At 37.4% G+C, this 26,860-nt stretch overlaps 2 protein-coding genes across 3 annotated transcripts; both read right to left on the bottom strand.

Moving 5' to 3' along the window:
- Positions 1-6,361: 6,361 nt before the first annotated feature.
- LOC136251287 (gamma-aminobutyric acid type B receptor subunit 2-like) lies at positions 6,362-11,466 on the bottom strand. Its single transcript, XM_066043730.1, has one exon. The coding sequence runs from the start codon at positions 7,958-7,960 to the stop codon at positions 6,377-6,379; it is 1,584 nt and encodes a 527-aa protein (XP_065899802.1). The 5' UTR covers positions 7,961-11,466; the 3' UTR covers positions 6,362-6,376.
- A 166-nt stretch (positions 11,467-11,632) lies between these two features.
- On the bottom strand, positions 11,633-26,615 carry LOC136251293 (uncharacterized). 2 transcript variants are annotated; one of them, XM_066043737.1, is made up of 4 exons: positions 26,565-26,615; positions 23,271-23,759; positions 13,423-13,608; positions 11,633-12,168 (listed from the first exon to the last, which is right to left on the bottom strand). In XM_066043737.1, the coding sequence occupies exons 1-4, from the start codon at positions 26,611-26,613 to the stop codon at positions 11,771-11,773; spliced, it is 1,122 nt and encodes a 373-aa protein (XP_065899809.1). In that variant the 5' UTR covers positions 26,614-26,615; the 3' UTR covers positions 11,633-11,770. The 2 variants fall into 2 exon arrangements, with proteins under 2 accessions (XP_065899809.1, XP_065899808.1); XM_066043736.1 differs by having other exon boundaries at positions 11,633-12,255.
- Positions 26,616-26,860: the final 245 nt, after the last annotated feature.

Raw genomic sequence — 26,860 nt, forward strand, 5'->3', positions numbered from 1 at the left:
ATGTTCAGTGCAGAGCAGTAAGATAGTGTAAAACTGATTGCAAAATGACAAGCAGTGTAACTTTGTACACTTGACTAACTGGCCCACTCTGCAGCAACATTGCCTAGGCTGCATGTGGTCATGTTTAACAAATTATTGAATAACAGCTCTCCTAACATTAGTATATATTTATACTGAGCAGTCAGCAATGCTGGTATGCAGTGGCAGATCCGGATGGGGGGGGACAGGGGGCACGTGCCCCCCTCCTCCATCCCTTTCAATAAAAATTGCATACAAGATTGAGATACCCTAATAGAGCAATCACTCTAATAAAGCAGTCACAGTGTTCATGAGGCAGTGTTGCTTAACTATGAAGCTATGAATAAGGATCTCAATAAGGAATACATTTGGTAAAGGGCAGCCATTATTGCTGTGATCTTTTTTTTTTTTTTTTGATCTTCAACTTTTTCAGCAACCCCCTTTCCAAACTCTGGATCTGCCCCTGGTATGCTCAGGAAATTAGAAAAGAAAATCACATTAGTACACCTTATTAGAGTCCTTGTAATTAGGTTAGGTAATCCTAAGGCTGCAGTACAAGTTGCTGTCAGACCTTCAGTGCTGGTCACTTTAATTAAAGTGTTAATAATAAATACTTTAGGTTTAAGGAAAAAAATCCATCCCTTATGGAGGAATACTGAGTGTGGCCCTGACTATAGACATTGGGTGACCTGCAGGCTGCAGTTTGAATCCTGGGGTTGGACTTTGGCCACTTTTCTGTTACATCTTATTAGCTATAAGTCATTTAATTCTGAGTAATTGTAATTAAGTTAGGTAATCCTAAGGCTGCAGCACAAGTTGCTGTCAGACCTTCAGTAATGGTCACTGTAAAGTGTTAATAATAATAATACAGTAATTACAAAATTGGTATGCATAAATCCTTTGGTCTTTTGGAGATAATGAGGTTTTTAAAATCCCTAAGAGATCTCTGGAGAGGTTCTTTAAAAGTAGACCTCCTCTCTCCAGTTGAGGGAGTCAACACACAGCACACCTCACTAATGATCACTGATCATGATGTGCTGCTCACTAATGCTCACTGATCTGTTATGAGGGAGGCATAGCAGATCAGTGAGCTTTCTTTTATATACAATGTGGACGGTTTGCATTTTGTACAAGATAATGGTGACACAATGATGTTTTACTCAACCTACTATCTACTAATATAAATACACCCACACAATTTTCTAAGTCAGTTAGAGACCGCCCACTCAGATCATAGTGGCTTTAAAAACCTCGGCTTTGCTTCGGGTTTTTAAAATCCTTGTAGTAGCTAGGTCTCTAACTATTACTTTGAAATGTTAATAGAAAATGAATCAAAGTGGTTTAAGGAATTGTGGAAAAGAGTTAACGTTCCATTCTTGTACCGTTCTAAAAAAAAGCTTTTTTTGGTATGCATGATGTTTCATGTGTTGTTGGAAGTATGAAATGATGCTGATGATATTGCCTGGATTCTCTGGTCATTGAAAGATAATTGACAGGGATACATCTATAGGAATTTGGTTTTGGAATGCATTGTAAAATGTTTGTAGTCTAGATATCCTATGTTGAGTTTGAAGCTCTGGCCAGGAGAGATGTTGGAGCATTAAAGTTACTGAGCTATATCTACTATAATCATTATTTTAGTACCCATCTTGCTGCTCCTCTTTGAATATTGTCAAGTTTGCGTGTGTCATCACTATTGTAAACAGGATCTTCTTTTCTCATTACCCTAACAGAACATGCTCTAGTTCATCAGAAACAAGTTGACATTACATTGTTCACTTTTGCAAAAGCATCCAACACAGTCCTACATCAGAGATTACTTGCAACTAAACTACAATGCTATGGCATGGTATTACGAATAACATCTTTAACTGAATCAAAATATGGTTAACTGATCACAGTGTGTACATCTCAATGGTGAATGTTCAATCTCAGTACCTGTTTCATCAGGAGTATACTTCATGATCAGGGAACTTTACTTGGTTCTCTCATGTTTTTATTGTACATCACAAGAAATAATTATTATATCACCACTATGGCCGCTGGTTGCTGATGATTGTTTATTATACAGAGTGATGCAATAATTATAAGATGCACAAGATCTCTGTTCCTACACAACACCGCCATTGCACTTATCCAATTACTCACTATGCGTTTCTCAATTCCAAACACAAAACACTGTATTATCAGAAAAGGTCATTCCAAGGAGTGTATCAGATTGGAATGTGGTAACATTAATATACTCATTGAGGCTATTACAGCTGTCTTCCCAGAAAACTTCATTACTTTTCTCCAATCTACTTCTAACAATATATAATTTAACCATTCTCTACAAAGTGTGTGTGCTGGGTATAGGAGACCTGCAGCTGGTGACCTGGTGTCAGAAGCAGCCCACCCAGCTGTAACATCATTGGGTACCTGGTGTTTACTGGGGAAGCCCAACTGTCCTTGTCTTGCTTGAGATTGTTGTGGAACTTTGGATTTTGTGACCCCTCTCCACGAGACCTCCTGTGGGTTACTAGCCCTGCCCAGGGGGATTTTTCCTGTACAAGACTCAGGTACACAAGTATTCCAGTGCTGGTTTGCTGGGAGGCAAAAGCTGTGTTTCTCGTGGCTGCCGTAGGTTTTGTTTAGGCTTTGAGTGTGTGTGTGTGTGTGTGTGTGTGTGTGTGTGTGTGTGTGTGTGTGTGTGTGTGTGTGTGTGTGTGTGTGTGTGTGTGTGTGTGTGTGTGTGTGTGTGTAGCTATATAACTAATAATACTAATTAGCATTAATTTTTTCCTTTGTTGTATCAGCTGTTCATGTCCTGTCTTACACAGAAATTAATCAATCAGCAAATCATACAATCAGAATTATAATTTAGATATAAGATGAGTACAAACAAAATTAGGCATGCAGTGACCATGAAAGTTGTACCTGCTCTCACACACCTAATGTTTGATTTTTCTCTATAACAGGAATGTTCTTCAGTTTCCACATGGTTCCTCAATGTATATTCTAAAATTTGTATAATTTATAGCACAAGTGCTCTGAATACATTGTGCTTAGCTGAAACACCATACAGAACCAGGAATTCATACTGTGATGAAATAAATTGAGTATTCTATATAGAAATAAAAAAAAAACATGTGAGACATGTTTGTTCCAAGACATCTAATAGAGTGTGCATTTATTAACTCTGAGGTACTTGACAAGACACACTGTAGAAGATAGTTGTGAGAAGATTGCTCATCATATGGTTCTCCAATATCTTTTAATTACTACTCAAGTGCATTGAAGGTTAAGCTGCAGGTGAAAGGTTTTGCAACCACTGGAAGCCATTTCTAAAGTGTTTTGTATATTTTGCACTATTATATGTGTTGGTCAGAAACATCTTGCACTTAGTGTGTTATAAGGAGTATGCACATTATATAGATCAGTCTGCAATTTTTTTTTGAAAAAAGGTACTACAAACAAAACAACTGTTGCTTGTAAACAAAATTTAAATTTGAGCTATTTACAAGCTCTTCCATGGTTGCCTAATTAGTAGCCTTCATTCGTGGTTGCTTAACAACCATTGGTATGGCTTAGCAATGGTTGCTAGGCAACACTGATGTTGTTAAGTAACATGGTGACACTATAGTTGTCAAGTTGGACATGCTTATACTTATGAAATAACCAAAAATTCCAATCAAATGCATATATCAAATGTTTGTGACAAAACAAGTGATATACTAAGTTACTCTGTTGGCTATAGTTTGCAGTATAGTATATCAAAATTAATAATATACTATTGGAGATTTTGTGCAGGACATGACATTGATGTATATTTATATATGTTGTCATGAGACACGTGCACATTACTAAAACTTGATCTTTTTGGTCATACATGATGGGCACATCGATTACTGCACATTACTGTAATTGATTGAAATTCTCCATTAACAAAAAAAATGCAATTCTAATAAGCTATAGTCTGGTGTATGTGATGCATCCATGTCAGTGTTTTGAACTCATGAATGCCTGCACACAACTAGATTGCAAAAGCTAGGATTTTGCGGTTCATTGTATTGCTGACGTCAATGAGAGAACCTTAATGAAACATATAAAATTTTGAAAGGATATTATGACATACAGATATTTGTGTTGAACCAACTTCAGTACACCAGAGGACACTCCATGAAGCTCTACAAAAAAACAATCAAGAACAACACTTTGTCACATTTTTCACTCAACGGGTCATAAATAGTTGAATTCACTTTCTGAATATGTGGTACGGTGTCAGCATCAAACACTTCTTTATTTAAACAAGTAGACTTTACTGGGAACATGAGTTTGAGTATGGATATGAACAAAGGCCTAGTGTCCAAACTTTTTTTTGGGTAGTTTATCTTGTTTGTATATATATATTCATAATAACAAAAAGCTGCATGTTAATAAGTTGAACTATATTGATTGTGTCTTACACGTGGTACTAATTCTATGCTGGTATTGTTTTAAAATTGAGGTGTCTATAGAAGTTTGCAAAATGTAGGAGTTTGCGATCATGGCTAGAATTCTGAATCTTGTGAAAGTTATGGATGACACTGTTGGCTGATCTCAATTAAGTCATGGAAAATCTTGTATAGAAGGATTATATTTTCTACGGAGGCCAATTAAGTAATGTTAGAATTTCAGTTCTGAAAATGTTCCTTGTCTCTCTAATTAAGGGTATAATTCCCTACATTGTATTATTTTCATGCATATGGTTCTTATCATGTAGCTAGTTGTGTTAATCAGTGACTTTGCCAGCTGTATAATCAGCTAGCATACACATAACTGATTAGCTAGCTTTATTTGGTTGATTACAGCTGCCAGTGGTTACAACATGGCGATTTATTTACTGCATGGGGAGGAATTGAGCATGCAGGCACTCTTCTCTATTATTTGCTTATATTCTCAAATAATTAATACCAGAAAAGATCAGTTGCATCCCGCTGTACTATTTACTAACATAATAGACACAATACAATCCACAGCATTAAGCAAAATCCCCACTACAAATAGAAAATTGGAACACATGTACATACTGATCACTGTGGAGTAATAAGTACAACAAAAGAACCTTTAGCTTCTTGTACTTTAACTATTGAAAACAAGTGAAACTTTTATGGACTGAGAGTCTGAGAGTCACCCACGGCTAAAGAAAATTAGCTGTAGCCAAAATGGTGGATGTTTATTTACTATGATGTACAACTTTTGGTTATTGATTGCATGCTATAGTTTATCTGATAGTCTTGGTGTAATATACATAGCAATCCAGAATTCAAACAAACATTAGCTGACATGTCTGGTGGTATTACCAGTGATAAGTGACACACAGTCACTGTAGTAATGGTCATGAATAACACCACAATCAAATGAATTTAATAACTAAAATGTAACGTTTTGTAATCTGTAGTGGGACTGAAAGGCTTTGATATATTTCCTAGAATGCTTGTCCCTATGTAATTTGTCACCATGGCTCTTTAAGCCACTTCTTGGCAAAATAACTTTAAGGTTATGTGAAACAGCAAAATCGCTATAAGGATATAGATTTGCTTGGAAAAGTTGTAAATGAGAACTACGTAGCTACAAAACTTGTCAGAGACTTCCATACACTTTACACATGTCACCATTTGAGTACTATGTAGCTCTCACTTCTGTTATGTATACAAACTGTTACATCTAACTGACATTAAAATGGCAGGGAATTAAATATTATAGCACAAATCTGGAAATTCCATGAATTATGTAAATAAGTAGTTACTTCAGCAGAATCATTTGGTTAACAATTATAGTGGTGGACTCAAGTCTTTAACTTATTCGTCCATCAAGCCAGCTCCTGTTATGAACATGTGTGATTTTTGTATATAGGATGCTAATGTCAATTACACTTTCAATATACGCTTGTTTTCTGAGGACTACAACTAAAGGAAATGGATAATGAGCGTAAGATGGGTGTAACATGCTACATGTTTACATCGTATAAAGTGATAACATGACAAACAACATAAAGCTGCACAAACCTACACAATGGGGAGTAGTGTCATATATTAGTTTATAACTATATTAATGCAGAGGTATATATATTTCAACTAAATACAATAGCAGTGGCTGATTTGTAATTTACACACATTTATGATAATATACTGAACAATTCACTCACTAAAAGTATATGTACTGTCTATACAATAATGTTACTATTGGCTCCTCTGTAGTGGAAATTATTTCAAAAGATATGGAGTATGTAGTATCACTAGTGCAACAAAAGCAATCGCATATTTATTTATACTTCGGAGTGACTTTCATATCAAGAAAAGGTGTAATGAAAATAACAGCCAAAAATTTTAAATACATGCTACATACTTGGTGTATAACAGTAAAAGTGCCTGAAAACTGGCAACATGTTTGGTACAAACAGAGTCAACTGACACATAAATACAATACAACAAATAGCAGCACAGTCCAATGTTAAGGAAATTGTTGCCATGTTGTAAACAGCATTTACAGGGGAAAGGAAGCTTGATAAAGTTAAACAGATTGTAACAATGGGTATAGTGGCATAGAAAAACATGGCAATATTTTTAGCATTGTTAAAACGCTTGTGCTCTGCATCATTAAAATGTTTACGGTAGACTCGCCGAATCAAGAAGGCCAACAAACACAAAATTACAGTCATCACAAAATGTGGAGTGTATAGTAATACAATAAAATCAGGTGGAAGACAATATACTACTTTTTGTTGGAGTTGGTTTTCTAAAGGCAGTAACTTTTCTCTTGCAATGTTACTGTTATTAACAAGTGTGAACACTATGTGGTAAGTTGTGTTGATTAATATCCAACCAATGGAAGCAGCAATAAAGGCATTGTCTGTAATTAACTTTCCTGGCTTTCGTTTGAAAGAGTAAAACATTTCGTGGATCCTCCAACTCTTTAACAAAGTCACATTAAGAACTAATAATAATCCAAGATCAAACAACCATTGTGTTGTCTGGCATAGAGTAGAAAATATCACCAAGTTATGTTCTGTAATTGTTCTTATCACAAGCAAGACTCCACTTAACAACAATAAGTTATTACCACCAAATATTATGTAATTTATTTGAGGGCTGGATGCTTTGATTGAGTAATAGTGCTGATAATAGAAGTTTACAAGCATGAAGAAGCTGTTACACACAAATCCTACCATTAAAAATATCAGCATTAACATACCAGCCCACCTTTGAGCTAAAAGCAACTCAGTTGCAAATACATCTGATGGTGGATTGTCTGTTGACCACAACAAATTGTCATTTAAAACTAGTTCACTCAACATTGAACTATTATGACTTGAAGGATTGTAGAGACCAATTCTTTTACATGTTCCATTCTGTACTTGATCAACTGTTATAATAAGGTGACGATCATGTGCTTCGTTAAATGAAACTTTCCCGGAAGCTCCTCCAAAATTTATTTTAGACAACTCTTCTACTATTGCCCTAGAAATATTGTAATTTCCTAGTGAGAAGTTGGCTAAACTAGAATTAAACTGGGATAGCTTTTCTTCAGCATTGTGCAGTGCTAGACCTAATGTCCACATGGAGTCATAACCAACTGTAGCCCAACTATTCAACAGTGACGAGCTATAATTGTCTCCTTTTTCAGTGGCATACTTTTTGGACTCTTCAATGTAGGATTGATTGAACTCTTTAAATGTATTATTAGTAACGTCAATCACATCAACACTGTTTGTCGTTAACAGATAATCAAAGTGGATGATTCCATGTGTGGCCTGTTGCATTTCCTCTACTGTACACTCATCTGTTGCAGTATTGTACCAAGTTTCAGCTCCATTGTTAGTCAGTATCCAGACAAAATAGGGATAAGTCAGTTTGTGCTGATACAAGTTACACATCATTTCACCAACCATCCCCCTGACCCCTTGCATTATACCAACTCGCATTCCAGCAGAATGAATGTGTTCTCCCGCGAAGACCTCAGGAATCACTGGAATCAATCAAGGAATCATGGAATTATGGGAATCTGAAGCGGAATCAACTTTGTAATTAGAAATATTTTGAAATAAATGTTATGAAAATTATATCGTAAATTACCGTTTAACACAGTATAACACACTCATAAGCTAAAGACGCTAACTCTCACTTGTTTTGCACCTGGTTTTACACTTTGTGTATACGCCTACGTGTATTACAGTGAGTGTTCCTGTGCGTTTCTATAGTGAGGTTTAAGTCTTCGCGAGTGAATGCGAGCCGTCGCAGAAGCAGCTAACTACAGCCACTATATCTAGCTAATTCATTCTCCGTCGGCTGGCTATTGGATCGAGGTTTCCCGGATTCCAGAACATCCTGTAATCTAACAATTTTCAATAACAGCTCCTACAAGTTCTCAGTGGGGCCCGGATCCGGTGTTCCCAACGAGACTTATACTATAACCCTTAGCTAACTAGCTTGTTAATGAGTTGCAATACATTCTTACTATAATTATTGCAGAACTCATATGGGTGAGTATATTACAATAAAGATGTAAAATCATGAGGCTACAAATATAAGCTATAAAAATAAATTACAATGTAATATGTTTCAGAAGTTCCTTAAAAGTATATTGCACAATTTATATCACTAGGTAGAGTGTTCCACAATCAAATTGAAGCAGGAAAGAAACTGTATCTATAAGAATCAATAGCTGTGTCTGGCTGTATAAATTTAAGTTCACTACTTCTGGTATACCTTGATCTATGAGCTATATAATCAGGAAGTGATACATCCGTAATGCTATGAATAATTTTATGGAACAACTGAAGCCTTAAATGTTTGAAATGAGTTTCAATGGTGCTCGAGTTAAGATGTGATAACATGTTTGATACACTGCTGGTTTGATATTAATCATTCATTACAAAGCGAGCTGCACGTCTTTGCACAGACTCAAGTTTGTTTTTTGACCGTCTGCTGTAAGGAGCCCATGCTGCAGCTGCATATTCCATTGTGGGCTTGACATAAGTAAGAAACAGGTCGATTCTTTGATTTTACAGGAGCAGTTTGCAAAATTTCTCCTCACAAAACTTAATACAGACTTTTCCTTTTTGCACACATTGTCCACATGTTGGTTAAAAGATAATTTTGAATCAATTGAGACTCCCAGGTACTTGGCACACTGAACCACAGTAAGTTGTTCTCCATGAAGGTGGTAACTGGAGTATATAGGGTTTCGTTTAAGAGTTATAGATACAACCACGCATTTGTCAACATTGAAAGACATTTTCCACTTTTTCTCCCATAGCTCCAATATCTGTAAATCATCTTGCAAATCTTTAACATCTGTTAAACTATCAATTCTCCTATATAGAATGCAGTCATCAGCGTATAAGCGACAAATAGAACTTAATTCGTTAGTGATATCGATTTGATTGATTGATTGATTTGATTTTTAAATTAGCCTCAAGTCAGTCGGCAATGCTGTTCTTCCCTGACTGAGGAGAAAACACAAAAATAGCATACATATACACATATAAATTACAACTGCACACACACAAAGACTGAACAAAAAATTACAACACACACATAGCACATACAAAACAATTAAGCAAACAATTTACAAACATAAAAATCATCAACAAATTTTACACAAATAAGAAAATAAATCGTCCTGAAAAGTTGGAGATGTTAACGTGTCGTTAGGAACTGCATTCCACCAGTGGGCAGCTTGAGATCTAAAATGCTTTTGAGTAAAAGAAACTTTACATCTTGGTGGCTGTGCAAATAGCTGTGTAGTACGAGTAGCATATTGATATCATTTATGTATGTAAAAAATAGCAGAGGCCCTAGTACAGAACCTTGTGGGACACCACTCAAAACATCACAGGGGTGGAAGTGCAACCACCACACACAACACTCTGTGTACATCCAGTCAGGAAAGATGTTATTATTTTATTATTTATCTAATTTGCCAAAATGACAGGGTGGCACCAAAAGGCATAGCCTGTACAAGGGTGCTTCCCTAAACACATACATTACAAAAATAACACTACAAGGACAAAGAATAACAACACAAGTACACTACAAAGAAAAGAAACAATAGTTACAATAAGCAAAACACACACAGAGACTTAAAAAGCTACATACAATAAAGATGATAAATGGAGCGATGAAAATAATTTACAGATTTAATAATGAGTGTATCAAATGATACAGTGTTCCACAAAAATACAGTATTCACAAAAAAAAGAATAACGGTGACTGTTGATAGAAGATAGTAAAGGTACAATAGACAGTTCATGGGCTCTGGTGTAGGAAGTATTACAGCGATAGTAATCATGAAAGCTAAGAGATGTTCTGTTGTTGAGGATATCATACAGTGTTGACACAGACAGATAGTTACGACGATCAGTGAGACTAGGCCAGCGCAGTGAATTAAGACAATCATCAGATGACTTACTCCATTTCCTGGAAATAGGATCCCATTGGCTCCCACATGCCCACCTAGCAGCACGACATTGTATAGACTCTAGGCCAGATATATCACGAGCAGTATGTGGCCTCCACACTTGACAAGCATACTCAAGCAGTGGTCTAACTAAACATTTGTAAGCTACAGATTTTGCAGCTGTGGTAGCTCCCCATAAACTGTGACGCAGATGGTTTAGTGATCTCCTGGCCTTGGCAGAAACAACTTTACAATGATGAGACCAAGATAAGGTAGATTGAATGTGAACTCCAAGATATTTAACAATAGAATTCCATGAGATGGTGATGCTGTTGATGTTATACATTAGGGTGTGATCCAGTTTAAGGTCTTTCATCAGGGTTAGCTAGTGTTGTGATGGTATCCACTGACACTTTTGCCAGACGCAGAAATATAGAGCTGCCTGCCCAGTAATGATAAATAAAAATAGGCTATTGCCAGTGAATTTCTAGCGGCTCGAGTCCATGCCAGGTGGAACTTAACATGACTTCAATACTCACCAGTAGGTTCAACAGAGGTAGCTAAAGTGATACACTGTGATAGTCACCGGCTATTCTGGCTCGCCTATAGTACAGAATCCATTCTAGGGAATCGTGGAATCAACTTGGAATTACAGAATCAGCCTTGGAATCAGCCGGAATTATTAGAATCATATGGAATTATAGGAATCCCTTTTGGAATTAGACGGAATAAAGGAATCGCGAGGAATCGCTGGCAGAATCAGAGGAATCAGAGGATTCAACGTTCGGAATCTAGGAATCAACTGGAATTACGCGGTGATTCCGAATCACGTCGATCATAATCCTGAGTGGCGGACCCCTCGAGATGATCCTCAAAAAGGGAACAAGCCAAGTACCCCTAATCGAACTGTTTTATTGGTCACTCGATCGTAATGCACATCGCTTCCGCCAGCACGGGTAAACACAGTTACTACTGTTAATAGAAACTTTAGCAAAATCATTGTTGTGTTGTACTAAAGTACAGGTGAAAAGTGTGTAGCTATTATACAGCAATATACCTGTTGGGAGGTACCGGTTTAAAGCGCGCGCCGCAGCCCTAATTAATACGCATGCACCTACTGTTCAACACTACCTGTTTTGTCTGTGCATTTGTCTGATGTGTGTGTGATTAAAGGTATACTTACATTGACACAGCTAAATTCTTTCTGTCTCTGAACAAACATCTTGTCAATGTACTTGGTATGCGATGTCATTACTCTTATGTTACAACAATGTCGTCCTGGCCAAATTATATTATTGACAGATACAATGGTTATACACATAATACAAGTTAGCTAGTCTGCAATTACTGATAAATAACTTGACTCAATGTCATGGTTTGACTGAACTTGACTTGAATTGACTTTATCTTCAATCACATAGTCATATTGATTTTCACTACTTGTCATTTCAATAGGATTATTGCATCTTGGATTTTGAGCTACAAGAACTCCAGAACTCTTTACAGTAGCACTATCAACTTTTCTTTGGGGCTGCCTTCTAGTTGATCTGTAGGATGGATTGGGATTAATCTCAACACTGTCTCTGTCATCAAAGCGACATTCAACCAATTCATAATGGTGACCTGAATAATCTCGTTCAGTTGCTGTACCATAAGCTGGGTTTTGCATGAGAACAACATGATCACTTTTGTTATTAGAATGGTTCTTCTTCCAAGACCATCTCAATAACACTAGAATAATAATACACAACACAATGAACACAACAGCTCCTGCTCCACTAATGATACCAACAGGTAATCCACTTTCACCTGATGTCCCTAAAATACATGAGCACAAAAACACCACAAGCATACGTGCAGTCAAAACCTTACCCCCACAGGCCCACACTTCTACACTTTACTTAAGTCTCTGGACCATATTATACACATCATTAAGTACACACATGTACATACATGCATACTATATGTCAGGCAAAAGATTGGTGGTAGAGTATACATATTATGAAGGTAACTACAATGCTCGGGTGCTGGCCTAAGACTAGTGATTGCAAGAGAAAGTGTGGTGATATGTTGTATCCATGCAATCTTGTTCATGGTGCTATCTTCAATTTGTAAAGTTGTTCATATTACTGAACCAATGTATGCAGTTTAGAGACTACACCAGGGGCAGTTCTAGGAATTGTTGACCAACTCTAAGATAGAAAAGTTATCAGGGGCAAAGTCCATACTGAGAAATTGCAAATACAGCCTATATATGATAGTATTTAGCAAACTATATGGTTAAAACCCCTAACAAATGGTTTCATAGTTGAAACTTACCATTATAGAAAGATTTGATGCCTTATCAAGCAGTTGCAGGACCTACAACAGCTAAAACAATTATTATTTTTAGCACACTTAAAGGCACATGAGGATCATTCTGTAGTGGATAGGAATTATTTATATAATTTGATCGCTAAAGGTTAGTAATAAACCTGGCTTTAGATTTAAACATTGCTGATTTATTTTTTTGATTTTAAAAAGCTGACTGCTTTTAGGAAACCGGTCAAACCCTCCTAGAACTATAAGCCTGGACATATACCAGAGACCCAGTTAAAAGTGGTCAGGTTGAAATAACCGGACCGGTTGTGTCGCCCCTGCCTGCAGACAGCAATAGACATGGATTCGTGCATACCTATACAGACTGCAATACTACTCTGGCATGGCTGCATGTATGGATACAAACTGTAATCCAGGTAAGTGGGTGTGGCTGACAAAAAAAAGCTGATGACTAGCTTATGATGCGACTATAATGCACTTCAATATCATCAAACTATTTAATTAATTTCACACATGACCTAATCCGGGTCAGACCCGAATAATCTGTCTGGACGAAATGTGACCCAGTTGACCAGACCTGGTTTTAATGCTGTCATGATCCCTGCCATACAGCACTACTGTACCATATGATATGATATTTGGTTAACTATGTACAGGCGTATATACCTCTTCTGCATACATCATCACTACCACTCCAGTTCCCATCACTCTGACAGGTCCTGGTATCACTACCAGTTAGCTCATAACCAGTGTTACATGTGAAACTACAAGTATCTCCCTCATAACCCACTCCTACTCTACCAGAACTGCACGATGTTGTCTTTCCATTGGATGGTATTTGACATTGGATATCTGCAATAAAATAATCAACATCACAAACACAGTGTGAATTAAGTATAAACTAAAAGCTTTATGATAAACTTTGGTAATTACTTATAGTTAGAAGTTGCTATTACTGATACCATAATGTAAGTATTTTCATGGCGCCTTGGCAATATTGGTTAGGTATAACCAAGCCCAAAGTACCTTCAGTACAACCTGAAATGCTTCCAAAAAGTTGCTACGAAATTTAAAAAATTTTTTTGTGGAAGTCCTTGATACATGCATTGTAGTACTGTGGTATGTCAAAAAGTACGTTTTGAAACAAACAACATCAACAAGTGAAAAAGTCAAGCCCGTAGCCTTAGCCATTATCAAGTTACACTTGTCTGAAGGAGTTATTCAGTCAGTCAGTCAGTCAGTAGCCAGTCAGTAGAAAAACACCTTTGTCCTTTTTTGTGTCCCATATCTTTTGTGCTCAGAATCAATGACGTTGATTCGCGGTAGCTAGCACAATGGCTTCCTTACAATTGTTCCACATTTTCCATGGTGGCTGCAGAGGTGCTTCTCCTACTGTTCTTCATTTGTAATGCTGTGAAACGGGCTGAACATCACTGAAAGCAAAGTGTAATGGCTATTTCCGAGTCAGTAATTGATAGTTGGAGCACATAAATTGTCCATATTTTTTGTGGTGACTGGCAGAGGTGCTTCTCCTACTGTTCTTCGTTTGTAGCACTGTGTAATGGGTTGTATATAGCTGAAAGCGAAGCGTAAATGCCACTTCACTCACTTTTGAGTCAGTAATTGATAGCTGGGACACGTGTTCAGACGAAACATTAACTCTGATGCTCTCATTTCTTTTAAAGCGGTATGCATGGGTTCAGTCATAATAATGTTACAAAAAAGTAAACAAACAAGTGCAATGAAAAATAAGTTTGATAGAAAAAAAGTAGGGAAACAACGGAGGTTACCTACATCTGCAGATATACTAGTGGACATTTGATCCCTAATTCAGTCATGGATATAGACTGAAGTAGGGATTAGATGTCCACTAATATATCTGCAGGTGTAGGTGACCTCCCTTGTTTCCCTACCTTTTTCTATGATCCCTAATCAAACTTAATTTTCCCTTATACTTGTATTTAGAAGTTTTATCGTTAATGAGGTATTTAAAATCCAATAGATACTGTACCTGTGACAAACTTTTTGTCACGTGCTTTGCCGGATTCCAGTCATAACAGCCATCAGCTAGTGTATAAAGGTGTATACTTATTATCTAATCCAAAACAGCCAAGCTGTAAAAAAAGTGTGCGGCCCTCAGAAAGGCTATGGTGAAAAAAGATGTGAAATCCAAGGTGGCGGCCAAGAAATGGCTGTGATGGTAGGTTAATGGTAAAAATTTTAATAACGACAATTCAGGTGAATTTTTGTGCCGCTTCACAAAATTTACCTAAATTGTCATTATTAAAATTTTTACAACCTACCATCACAGCCATTTCTTGGCCGTCACCTTGGATTTCACATCTTTTTTCACCATAGCCTTTCTGAGGGCCGCACACTTTTTTTACAGCTTGGCTGTTTTGGATTAGATTTCATTTCTTTTTGTATTTGTATACCCCAAAGCCGGCCTATGGCCAGCTTTGGGACTTTTTTAACCTATGTTTTTTTTCTTTACTACAGGAAGAAGAAAAGATGAAGTAGATGTACTTTAAATATTTTATCAGTAAATGTACAAATTATATATGCTGTATAATACATATGTGACCGGATTTGCGAAAAGGGGTCTTCCACACACATCCAATTTGCCAACTTTGACAATTGATAACTTCATATTGGAAAGAGCTATTGCCTTGAAATTTGGGCAGTGGTGAGCACCACTATATATAGCTGAATACATGGTGAAATTTTCAGGTTAATATGTTACTTGAACACTGAGTTATGGTCTCCAACGTTTATGGAATTGGATGTTTGTGGAAGACCCCTTTTCGCAAATCCGGTCACATATATTGATTACAGAAATCTCCATGGTGGTTTCTTTGTAACTGAACACTCTACAAGGTGACTTCTTCTAATTGTTCTCTCTACAGGGTGAATTGTTTGTAGCTGAACGATCTACAAGGTAACTTCTTCTAGCTGATCTCTCTACAGGGTGATGTGTTTGTAGCTGAATTCTGTATAGGTGATTTGTTTGCAGCTGAGCTCTTTACAGAATGGTTTCTTTGTAGCTGAACTCTCTAAAAGGTAACTTCTTCTAACTGATCTTTCTACAGGGCAATTTGTTTCTGGCAGAATTTTCTACAGGGTGATTTCTTTGCAGCTGAACTCTCTACATGGTGGTTTCTTTGTAGCTGAACTCTCTACTAGGTAACTTCTTCTAACTGATCTTTCTACAGGGTGATTTGTTTGTAGCTGAACTATCTACAAGGTAATTTCTTCTAGCTGATCTCTCTACAGGGTGATTTGTTTGTAGCTGAAATCCCTACAAGGTAACTTCTTCTAGCTGATCTTTCTACAGGGCGATTTGTTTGTAGCTGAGTTCTCTACAGGGTGTTTGTTTGCAGCTGAATTGTCTACATGGTGGTTTCTTTATAGCTGAACTCTCTACAAGGTGACTTCTTCTAGCTGATCTCTCTACAGGGTGATTTGTTTGTAGCTGAACTCTCTACAGGTGATTTGTTTGTAGCTGAACTCTCTACAAGGCGATACTTCTAGGTGATCTCTCTACAGGATTCCTTGTTTCTAACTGAACTCTCAACAGGGTGATCTGTTCATAGCTGAACTTTCTACTGGGTGATATGTTTGCAGCTGAACTCTCTAAATGGTGGTTTCTTTGTAGCTGAACTCTCTACAATGTGACTTGTTTCTAGCTGATCTCTCTACAGGGTGACTTGTTTCTAGCTGAACTCTCTACAGGTGATTTGTTTGTAGCTGAACTCTCTACATGGTGGTTTCGTTGTAGCTGAACTCTCTACAAGGTAACTTCTTCTAGCTGATCTTTTTACACTGCATATTTGTTTGTAGCTGAGTTCTCTACAGGGTGATTTGTTTGCAGCTGAACTCTCTACATGGGAGTTTCATTGTAGCTGAACTCTCTACAATGTGACTTCTTCTAGCTGAACTCTCCACAGGGTGACTTGTTTCTAGCTGAACTCTCTACAGGTGATTTGTTTGCAGCTGAACTCTCTACATGGTGGTTTCTTTGTAGCTGAACTCTCTGCAAGGTAACTTCTTCTAGCTGATCTTTCTACAGGGTGATTTGTTTGTAGCTGAATTCTCTACAGGGTGATTTATTTGCACCTTAACTCTCTACAAGGTGACTTCTTCTAGCTGAACTCTCAACAGAGTGATTGAATTTTTTTGCAGCTGAACTCTCTACATGGTGGTTTCTTTGTAACTGAACTCTCTACAGGGTGATTTGTTTGTAGCTGAACTCTCTACAGGGTGATCTGTTCATAGCTGAACTCCCTATAAGGTAACTTCTTCTAGCTAATCTTTCTACAGGGCGATTTGTTTGTAGCTGAGTTCTCTACAGGGTGATTTGTTTGCAGCTGAACTCTACAAGGTAGTTTCTTTGTAGCTCTACAATATGACTTCTTCTAGCTGAACTCTCTACAAGGTGACTTGTTTCTAGCTGATCTCTCTACAGCGTGACTTGTTTCTAGCTGAACTCTCTACAGGTGATTTGTTTGCAGCTGAACTCTCTACATGGTTTATTTCTTTGTAACTGAACTCCCTGCAAGGTGACTTCTTCTAGCTGATCTCTCTACAGGGAGATTTGTTTGTAGCTTAACTCTCTACAGGTGATTTGTTTGCAGCTGAACTCTCCACATGATGGTTTCTTTGTAGCTGAACTCTCTACAAGGTAATTTCTTCTAGCTGATCTCTCTACAGGCCGATTTGTTTGTAGCTGAACTCTCTACATGATGGTTTCTTTGTAGCTGAACTCTCTACAAGGTGATTTCTTCTATAGCTGATCTTTCTACAGGGTGATTTGTTTATAGTTGAACTCTCTACATGATAGTTTCTTTGTAGCTGAACTCTCTACAAGGTGATTTCTTCTATACGTAGCTGATCTTTCTACAGGGTGATTTATTTGTACCTGAACTATCTACATGATGGTTTCTTTGTAGCTGAACTCTCTACAAGGTAACTTCTTCTAGCTGATCTCTCTACAGGACAATTTGTTTGTATCTGAACTCTCACATGATTGTTTCTTTGAAGCTGAACTCTCTACAAGGTGATTTCTTCTAGCTGATCTTTCTACAGGGCGATTTGTTTGTAGCAGAACTCTCTACAAGGAAACTTCTTCTAGCTGATCTCTCTACAGGGAGATTTGTTTGTAGCTGAACTTTCTATACATGATTTGTTTGCGGCTGAATTCTCTACATGATGGTTTCTTTGTAGCTGAACTCTCTACAAGGTAACTTCTTCTAGCTGATCTCTTTACAGGGTGAATTGTTTGCAGCTGAACGATCTACAAGGTAACTTCTTCTAATTGATCTCTCTACAGGGTGATTTGTCTGTAGCTGAACTCTCTACAAGGAAACCTCTTTTAACTGAGCTCTGTACAGGGTGAATTGTTTGTAGCTGAACTATCTACAAGGTAACTTCTTCTAGCTGATCTCTCTACAGAATGATTTGTTTGTAGCTGAACTATCTACAAGGTAACTTCTTCTAGCTGATCTCTCTACAGGGTGATTTGTTTGTAGCTGAATTCTGTATAGGTGATTTGTTTGCAGCTGAGCTCTTTACAGAATGGTTTCTTTGTAGCTGAACTCTCTACAAGGTAACTTCTTCTAGCTGATGTATCTACAGGGTCACTAGTTTGTAGCTGAATTCTCTACATGGTGGTTTCTTTGTAACTGAACTATCTACAAGGTGACATTTTCTAGCTGATCTTTCAACAGGGTGATTTGTTTGTAACTGAACTCTCTACAAGAAAACTTCTTCTAACTGATGTCTGAACAGGGTGAATTGTTTGTAGCTGAACTCTCTACAGGGTGATTTGTTTGTAGCTGATCTCTATACAGGTTACTTATTTCTAACTGATCTCTTGAATTCTGTTCAGGGTGACTGCTCTATTAGGATGACTGCTCTATTAGAGTATCTCGATCTCGCACTTGCTACACCAAGTTGGATTTCGTGTTATAACTCCGTGGCTTTAAGTCTGATTCTTCTACACCATTGAAGAGCCTTTCTAAGATGATAACTCCATCTGTACAGCGATTTTCAAAGCATTACCCCAAGTGGTTTATCTGGTAGGCGTGGCAAGCATAATAATAATAATAAAATATAATAATAAAAAATTAGCTAATCTCGATTGCGTAATTGTTACACACTGTTGCTTTTTTCGCTGTATCTTCCTGGTTTTTAGCTCGATTTCTTTCAAACCACAAAAGGTTTGAGGTTCAATAGATAACCTATTCACCCACCGATTTTCAGCTTCTTCCCATACGCGGTTTACCCTGTAGGCGTGACAACATATTGGTGTTATTTTTCGTGCATAATCGCTCATAACTCTTTGCCTGTTTATGGTATTCCAGCCAAAGTTGGTACCGAGATGCGCCTTTATACCCCCCTTCTGTGTGCCAAATTTCAAGGCAATCGGATAACGCGTTCGCGTTTTATAGCAGTTTTTGTAAGTGTGCGAAAAGAGGAAGAAAAATAAGAAGAAAAAAAAAAAACGAAGAAACTAAGCCAATTTTGGAAGTCGCATATCTCAGGAATGCCTGAAGCGATTTCGCTCAAATTTGAAATGTGGAGTGCTGAAGGTGGAGGGAATCTACACAGCAAAATTTGTCTTGTTTCATCAAGGCAGCACAGAGCTACGGAGGTGCGAAAATTGCGTTTTGTTTCTTCCTGTCAATATACTCACGGGGTTGCGCGCCGGCTTCTTGGGCCGCACGACACACTACCGTGTGTCTTGATTTATTTGCAATGTACAGGACTCAGAATTGAGTATATGGTACATGTAAACATGCAAGTGATTAGTTAAATAGTTTACTTGCAAAGGTATGTAAGTGTGTACTTGCATTAATTGGTGCTAGGTGATAAAACATTTTTACAGCCCAGGGTAGTGATCACGAATGCTTTCCCCCCCCTACTCACTAAACTGTACAGCACAAACTGATAGCAATAAAACAGTTATTCAGCATATTAGCATGCACTTCTTAGTTACAGACATCTCTAAGATATGAACAGTGGTATGTACCGGACATTCTGAATAAGAGAGGTTCCACTGTAAAAGCTTCATATACATGGTAACACACAAGTTATAAAATAAACACACAAACATAAAGTAGTTTAAAGTAGTGTAACATACGTAGTGTGCACCATTATACAAGTCACACAGTCTGACCTTACACTTACTACAAAAGGTTATCAAAATACCCACTAGTATATTAAAAAAAAAATTAACTAAAAATGAAGTAGGGATCTAAGCAATAAAAAGTAGCGAAAGAAGAGATGAATGATGGTATTACAGCATAGTTCAGTGGGAAAATCCCTAAATTGGCATGCTATAACAAAATCATTTACTAGTATATTAAAAATTATTAATTTAAAAATGAAGTAGGGATCTAAGCAATAAAAAGTAGTGAAACAAGAGATGAATGATGGTATTACAGCATAGCTTGGTGGGAAAATCCCTACATTGGCATGCTATAACAATGATTTTGTTCAATGCCAAAGTAGGGACTTTCCCACCAAGCTATGCTGTAATACCATCATTCATCTCTTGTTTCACTACCTTTTATTTCTTAGATCCCTACTTCATTTTTAAATTAATAATTTTTAAAATATTAGTTTGTTTGGTTTTTTGTTATAGCATGCAACTATACATGTGTGACTGCTGTATTAGAGTATCTCGAGTCAGCGTTTCACTGCTACCAGGGTGTGTGCCACTATTTCATAGTGCTAGCATACAAATACGTCAATAATATAATGGGGTGTGTCATCGTGATAGATTGTTAAGAGGGTATGGTCTTGGTGCTCGATCGTTATTGATCAACCAGATTGTGTTACTTAATTAATAGGCATGGCATTGAAACTATTAGGTATCTACAGAAGCACTTCAATAAGTTTGTGGCATCTAAATATGCTACTTAAGGAAACTGTTGATAGAAAAATTAACACCTCAATATGGTTTCATTGAAGAAGACTGGAGATAAAAGGAAGACAAGGCGCAGAGGGCACACACTTGTCGCAATCCCAAAAGGCACATCCCACTGGTAAATTTGTTATTGTGGCATAAAATGGTGCTTCGTTTGGCCTCCAGCCTTGCGATTGTGGTTAGGCAGGCAGGCAGGCAGGCAGGCAGGCAGGCAGGCAGGCAGGCAGGCAGGCAGGCAGGCAGGCAGGCAGGCAGGCAGGCAGGCAGGCAGGCAGGCAGGCAGGCAGGCAGGCAGGCAGGCAGGCAGGCAGGCAGGCAGGCAGGCAGGCAGGCAGGCAGGCAGGCAGGCAGGCAGGCAGGCAGGCAGGCAGGCAGGCAGGCTGGCAGGCAGGCAGGCTGGCTGGCTGGCTGGCTGGCTGGCTGGCTGGCTGGCTGGCTGGCAGGCACTGAAATTAAAATCTGTGTTTTAGTGATTTAAAAAAATTCTATATCCGATTGTCTATTAGTGTTTTCTTGTTTTTAATGCTGTATTTGATGTTAGATGGACTACTATTATTCCATGATTTTCAATCGTGTAAGATGTCTCTAGGATGATGTTTGAAGGCAGCATTTTAGGCAGCGCGTGTCATTTTTGGGGGATCCCTACTTTAAACAGTACTACTGTACTGTTGGATATAGCACATTACCACAGGAGCAGTTGCCATGAAGTGTGAAATATGCCAATGAGTTAAGCTTACAATAAGATCACTCCATACTCAACAATGGCCATAGGAAGTGGCAATTCCAAGTTGGGCAATGACTAATAAACATGAGAATGTAGACGGCTAAACTGGCATGGACACTACAAAGCCACAATGTATTAGCTAACCAAGTTTCTTTGACTATTATTGACTTTCATAATCATTCAACAAGCTTCTTGACTAAACAAGTAGGTTGTCAATTTCTGTTTAATGAGATAGCTAGCTGCCCATCTAATACTTGTTTCAAAACTTTTCATAATTTTTATGAAATGTGACCGTACAGAGATAACTTGGCATCAGATTGCTGTACTAACATTATACTAAAGTTGACTAGTATTTTCCTTATCAGTTAATAGTGATTCGAGTGTAAAGAAAGCCCATAGAACCTCCTACTGATCTTTATTTGTCTTCTTACCAGCTCCATGTTTTACTCATATACGTAAGTAGCTCACTCCCCCCACTCCCCCATGTTAAACATGTACAGTTACTGCCTGGATGAAACCACTGCCCAAAACAGAGACACAGGGATAGCTAAACAGAGTTGATGTGAATTTTATTTGTAAAAAGGTATTGGGAAATACAATTTGTGACTAAACCAGTCTTACAGCCCATGACAGCAGGTTTGATTGTTCACCACAAACATAAATACACTATCAAACTTCACTCTCAAAATCAGCATGAGTGGTCTGCTTTTGCTGGCTGTTTTTCCCAAGTCCAATAGCAAGCCATACGAGTAGTCTGGGGACTTGATGGAGCTATGGCAAACCTGAGGATGGCTGTACAGCTCCTAATGTTGAATAAAGACTTTTGCTGTGAACTACCTTAATTTTAGCCAATTTTGAGCCCAAAACTAGGCTTAATTCATCCCTACACATTCCTCTTTCAATTTGTAAACAGCCTTTCACCCTCTCCTCCATCACCTTTTCGGAGCTTACCTAATACAGTTTTAAAAAACTATCTAAAATGTACGATTCAGCCAGGTTTGAGTGTTCTGCTTTTTCTGGTTGCTTTTCCCAAGTCCAGCGGCAAGTCATAGGAGTGGTCTGGGACCTTTATGGAGGTCTGGCCAACCTGAGGTGGCTGCATGTGGCTGTACAGCTTGAATAAAGACCTGTGCTAATTTCCTTTCATTTAAGCCAGTTTTGAGAGCTGAATTACCAATAGTTTGGCTTAATTCATTACTACTCATTCCTCTTTCACTTTTACAATAACCTCTTGCCTTCCACTTTACCCCTCCCACTACCCCACTAGAGCTCACCTGATATCAAGTTAAATCGATACTTTTAAATAGGCAATAAAACTGGTTTTCCCACAAATGGCAGGAAACGTAGCTGTTGACTACTTTTATAGTGGATGCTCTGGAAGGTAAAGAATTCATGTAAAATGCATAAACATTTGGTACACGTGGCTTAACCAAACTGGCATTTCTTGATGTCTTACAAATAAGCTATAAGCCGGTTTTCCAGAGACAGTCACATTTGGTGATTAATTTAAATCGACATATCTATTAATGATGTTTGTGGATTTTTGTCAAATATAATTACAAGAGTTCCCATCCATGCTAGCTAGGGAAATAATCTTAGGAGACAACAAATAAAGAATGTTATCTTGTTGACCTACCAAAGTATGCAAATGTAAGTACTCTAATAGAGCAACCAGCTACTATAACATCTGTGTAGTCATGCCACATTTAACTACCCTAATAGAGCAATCATTTTAGGGTTCGGATATAGACTTCTGAAGAACCAACATTTGAATAACCTTGATTCCATTGTACTTTGGAATGTCCAGAGAAATCATTTTATTTTGTCTATAATGTAATTTGAATAACAATCAATCCTTACCAAACTTTATTTCAATTAGAGGTTGTTGTTGATTGCGTCTCTTTAGTTCACTCACATCAATTGTAGTTGTAGAAGCATTAGTAGTGTTGGTAACATACGAGGTGTACCCAATTGCCCAAATGTTCCAAATTAAATGACTTGAATTAAATGATTGGTAATATCCTATCACATCTCCTGATCTAAATTCTAATTCAATACTGTTGGAGATTGCAATATTTGTGAAATGATGATTCCTTGCAACACGGGTGGTATTGATGAATTGTACTTGACCAATTTTGTTATAGACATTTGAGTTGAGTGATGTAGGATGCCATATTTGAATAATCGGTAGATCACCAGATGCATTTTTAAAAGCCATACTAGCTGCAATACTAGTTATTCTTCCACTACAGTTGAACATAAAACTTGGAATAATTGTCTGCTTTCCTTTTCCAATAGTATTATTTCCCTTCTGATTAACATCTGGATTGTCTATGCAACTTTCTCCACCTGAATTATACAAATATATATACCACATGCTCCCTAATTTTTGACGATACATTTAATAGACCACACTTACAATAGTCATGCAGTAAAGGAAATGGACTTGCATTATAAGTGGACTTTTTCCGGTAACACTATGTAGTTTCCGGAGAAAGAGGAGAGGGTATTAGTAAACAAATTTATTTATGAAATGGAAAATGCAATCATAGTGGAGCTATACATATCTAATTGAATTTTGAGATATAGCTAGTGGCTTGACAGAGAAGAGTAGCTAGTCACATTTTATCAAGAATCATATGTGACTGGGTCTTGCAAAACCAGTCTCATCACCTATGACACCAGGTTTGATTTTTCATCATTAGCATAGAGACACGAATGAATGCACTATCAAATATCACTGTCAAAATCAGCCAGAATTGAGTGGTCTGCATGAATGCACTATCAAATATCACTGTCAAAATCAGCCAGAATTGAGTGGTCTGCTTTTGTTGGTTACTTTTTCCAAGCCTATAGTGGTGAGTAGCACTGTGATGTACTAAAACTGGTTATTGGAGGTGAACAATTGGATATTGACCAGTTATTGTCTGATTGTAGATTAGCAGACATGATGGCACAAAACATGCCCGTTGGAAGCCTTTGGGTGGGGCAATTGGAAACAGTGGAAATGGAAAACGGAAACATACAGTGGAAATGGAAAACGGAAATGGTCAAATGATCATATAAATGTATCTTAGAGTAAAACCCTAGTTTTTAATGGTCACCTCTTAAAGACCACCTTCTTATAAAGACCACCTCCATACAAAGACCATTATTGTGATTAGATTTCAAAGATGGCTAAGGCATACTGACCTTATATTATGAGATCACCTTTTATAAAGACCACCCTCTTTACAAAGACCACCTCTTCACACTGTGGTAATAGCTACAGCAGGTTCCAAACATGCATTTTATGACTTTATCAAAACAGCTTTAAAATAGTCCATGCAAATGAAATGTACCTAGTACGTATATACTACAACCTACTGTATCAACAAGGTCTCATAAGGAGATGATGACCTTAAAAGCCTAGTCTTTTTTAGCTGACCTAACTGTTTTGATAAAATCATAAAACAGATATTTGGAACCTAGCTATTATTATGATGTGAAGAGTTGATCTTTATAAAAGGTGACAATAAAGTATTTGAAATCTAATTACAATATGGTCTTTATATGGAGGTGGTAGAGGTGGCCACTATACAAGGGTTTTATTCTAGGGTACATTTATGATGATTTGACCATTTCATTTTCCATTTCCACTTTCCGTTTCCGGTTTCCATTTCCACTGTTTCCAATTCCGCTTTGGGGGGTTCCAAAGTGACCATCAACATCCTGCCTTACAATAACAGTTATTACAATCACATATTTACACATGCTTTGAGGATATGTTATGATGTTAACACTTGTCAGCAGGGGTAATTTAAAGGTGGACCGATACCGATATCAGTGGTATCGGTATCGGATTGGTAATACAAGGTACAGGAATATTTCAAATCAAGAAATTTGTAATCCACAATGATGTTTATCATGTTTAGCTGATATACAATGAATATTTTAAAACTTGATTGAACTGAGACCAATCAAATATTAATAGCTAGCTAGTTATGTATCACAACAGTGAACTTTTTATAATAAACTTGTCTGGGCTTCAATGCTTAGTATCGGTGTCAGAATCGGCAGATAATTTCAGTACAAATACTCATATCGGAAGTATCAGTAAAAAGTGGTATCGGTCCATCTCTAGGGTAATTCATGGTTTACCAAGTGGGTGGGAAAAACCAGTTTAAAGGCTTCTTAGCCAATAATTGGCTTGACCTAGACAATGCCAGTTAATAACCAGTTTTTCCATACTGGTTCACAATGCTAGTGGTGAGCCATATGAATGGTATGTGGCCTTGATACAGCTCTGTGGTGTTCAATTCCTTTCATTTTAGCCAGTTTTGAGCCCTGAATGGTCCATAATTCGGACAAATTCGTTCCTATAAATTTCTCTTTCATTTCATAAATAACCTCTTGCCCTCCCCCCCGCCCTCCATCCCTACTGGAGCTTGTCTGATAAAGTCAACGTTGAGTTAAATACTATCTAAAATGGCAGGAAATTAGCTGCTGGCTGCTTGTACAGTGGATGCTCTGGAATTGGCACAAAATGTGTGAAAATTAACGTACTAGCTTCAATTATTGGCAAACTACAACACGCTAAATACTTGAAACCATCCTTTATTGATACTTTTAAATAGATGACAAGATGCTCGGCCTGTGCAGAATGTCTTGTACTAAATAAAATTTTCTTGAAGACGTGAACTTCCTATGGCAGTGTAGCAGTGTTCTATAACTAAGTCAGTGGAGCTAGAACTAGTTATGCTTTCATACAACCATGCATAGTTATATACTTTCAAAGGTGGATTGTGTGCATACATCCAGAAAATGGTAACATGTTACATGTTATGTTTTTACACACCAATTTGTTACTTGCTGACTACATTATTGCAAGCTTCACCATTTTTCTTTTAATACTCAATACCTTAACTATATCGTGATGATTAAGCAACAGTATTGGGATACCAAACTTTGGTTGGTATTGCACAGCACTAATTGTGGTCAGCCTCTTTATAAAGGTCAGGTCCCAAATCAATAGTAATAGTAGTTTATACAAAGGATAAAATTAAATTCCCCAATTGTGTCCATTATGGAGGGTTTCCATTGTATTCTTGCCACACCAGTATTATTTTGGTATCTACACAGATTACCTATTCATACAATAGTTATACTACTTACTTGACAATACAATCCAGCATATCATCACAATAGGGAAGACTTCTTGCATGATTATATCTATTATGGGATTCAAATAAATTATCGCACTAAATAATGTACACAAAATAACAGTACCATGCATACAAACAGGATTTCATAATATAAAATGAGAGGATAGTGCATTATTTCAGTACAGCCTGTATAAGCAGTAATTCAATATTATTTTAGTGTTATGGATTGTTGACAATCTCAATGACAACTTATTCTTAATGAAGCCATAAGGGTACATAGAGAGATCTTACCAACTAACACCAGAG

Source organism: Dysidea avara, chromosome 3 (genome assembly GCF_963678975.1).
Source record: "Dysidea avara chromosome 3, odDysAvar1.4, whole genome shotgun sequence".
Taxonomy (NCBI): domain Eukaryota; kingdom Metazoa; phylum Porifera; class Demospongiae; order Dictyoceratida; family Dysideidae; genus Dysidea; species Dysidea avara.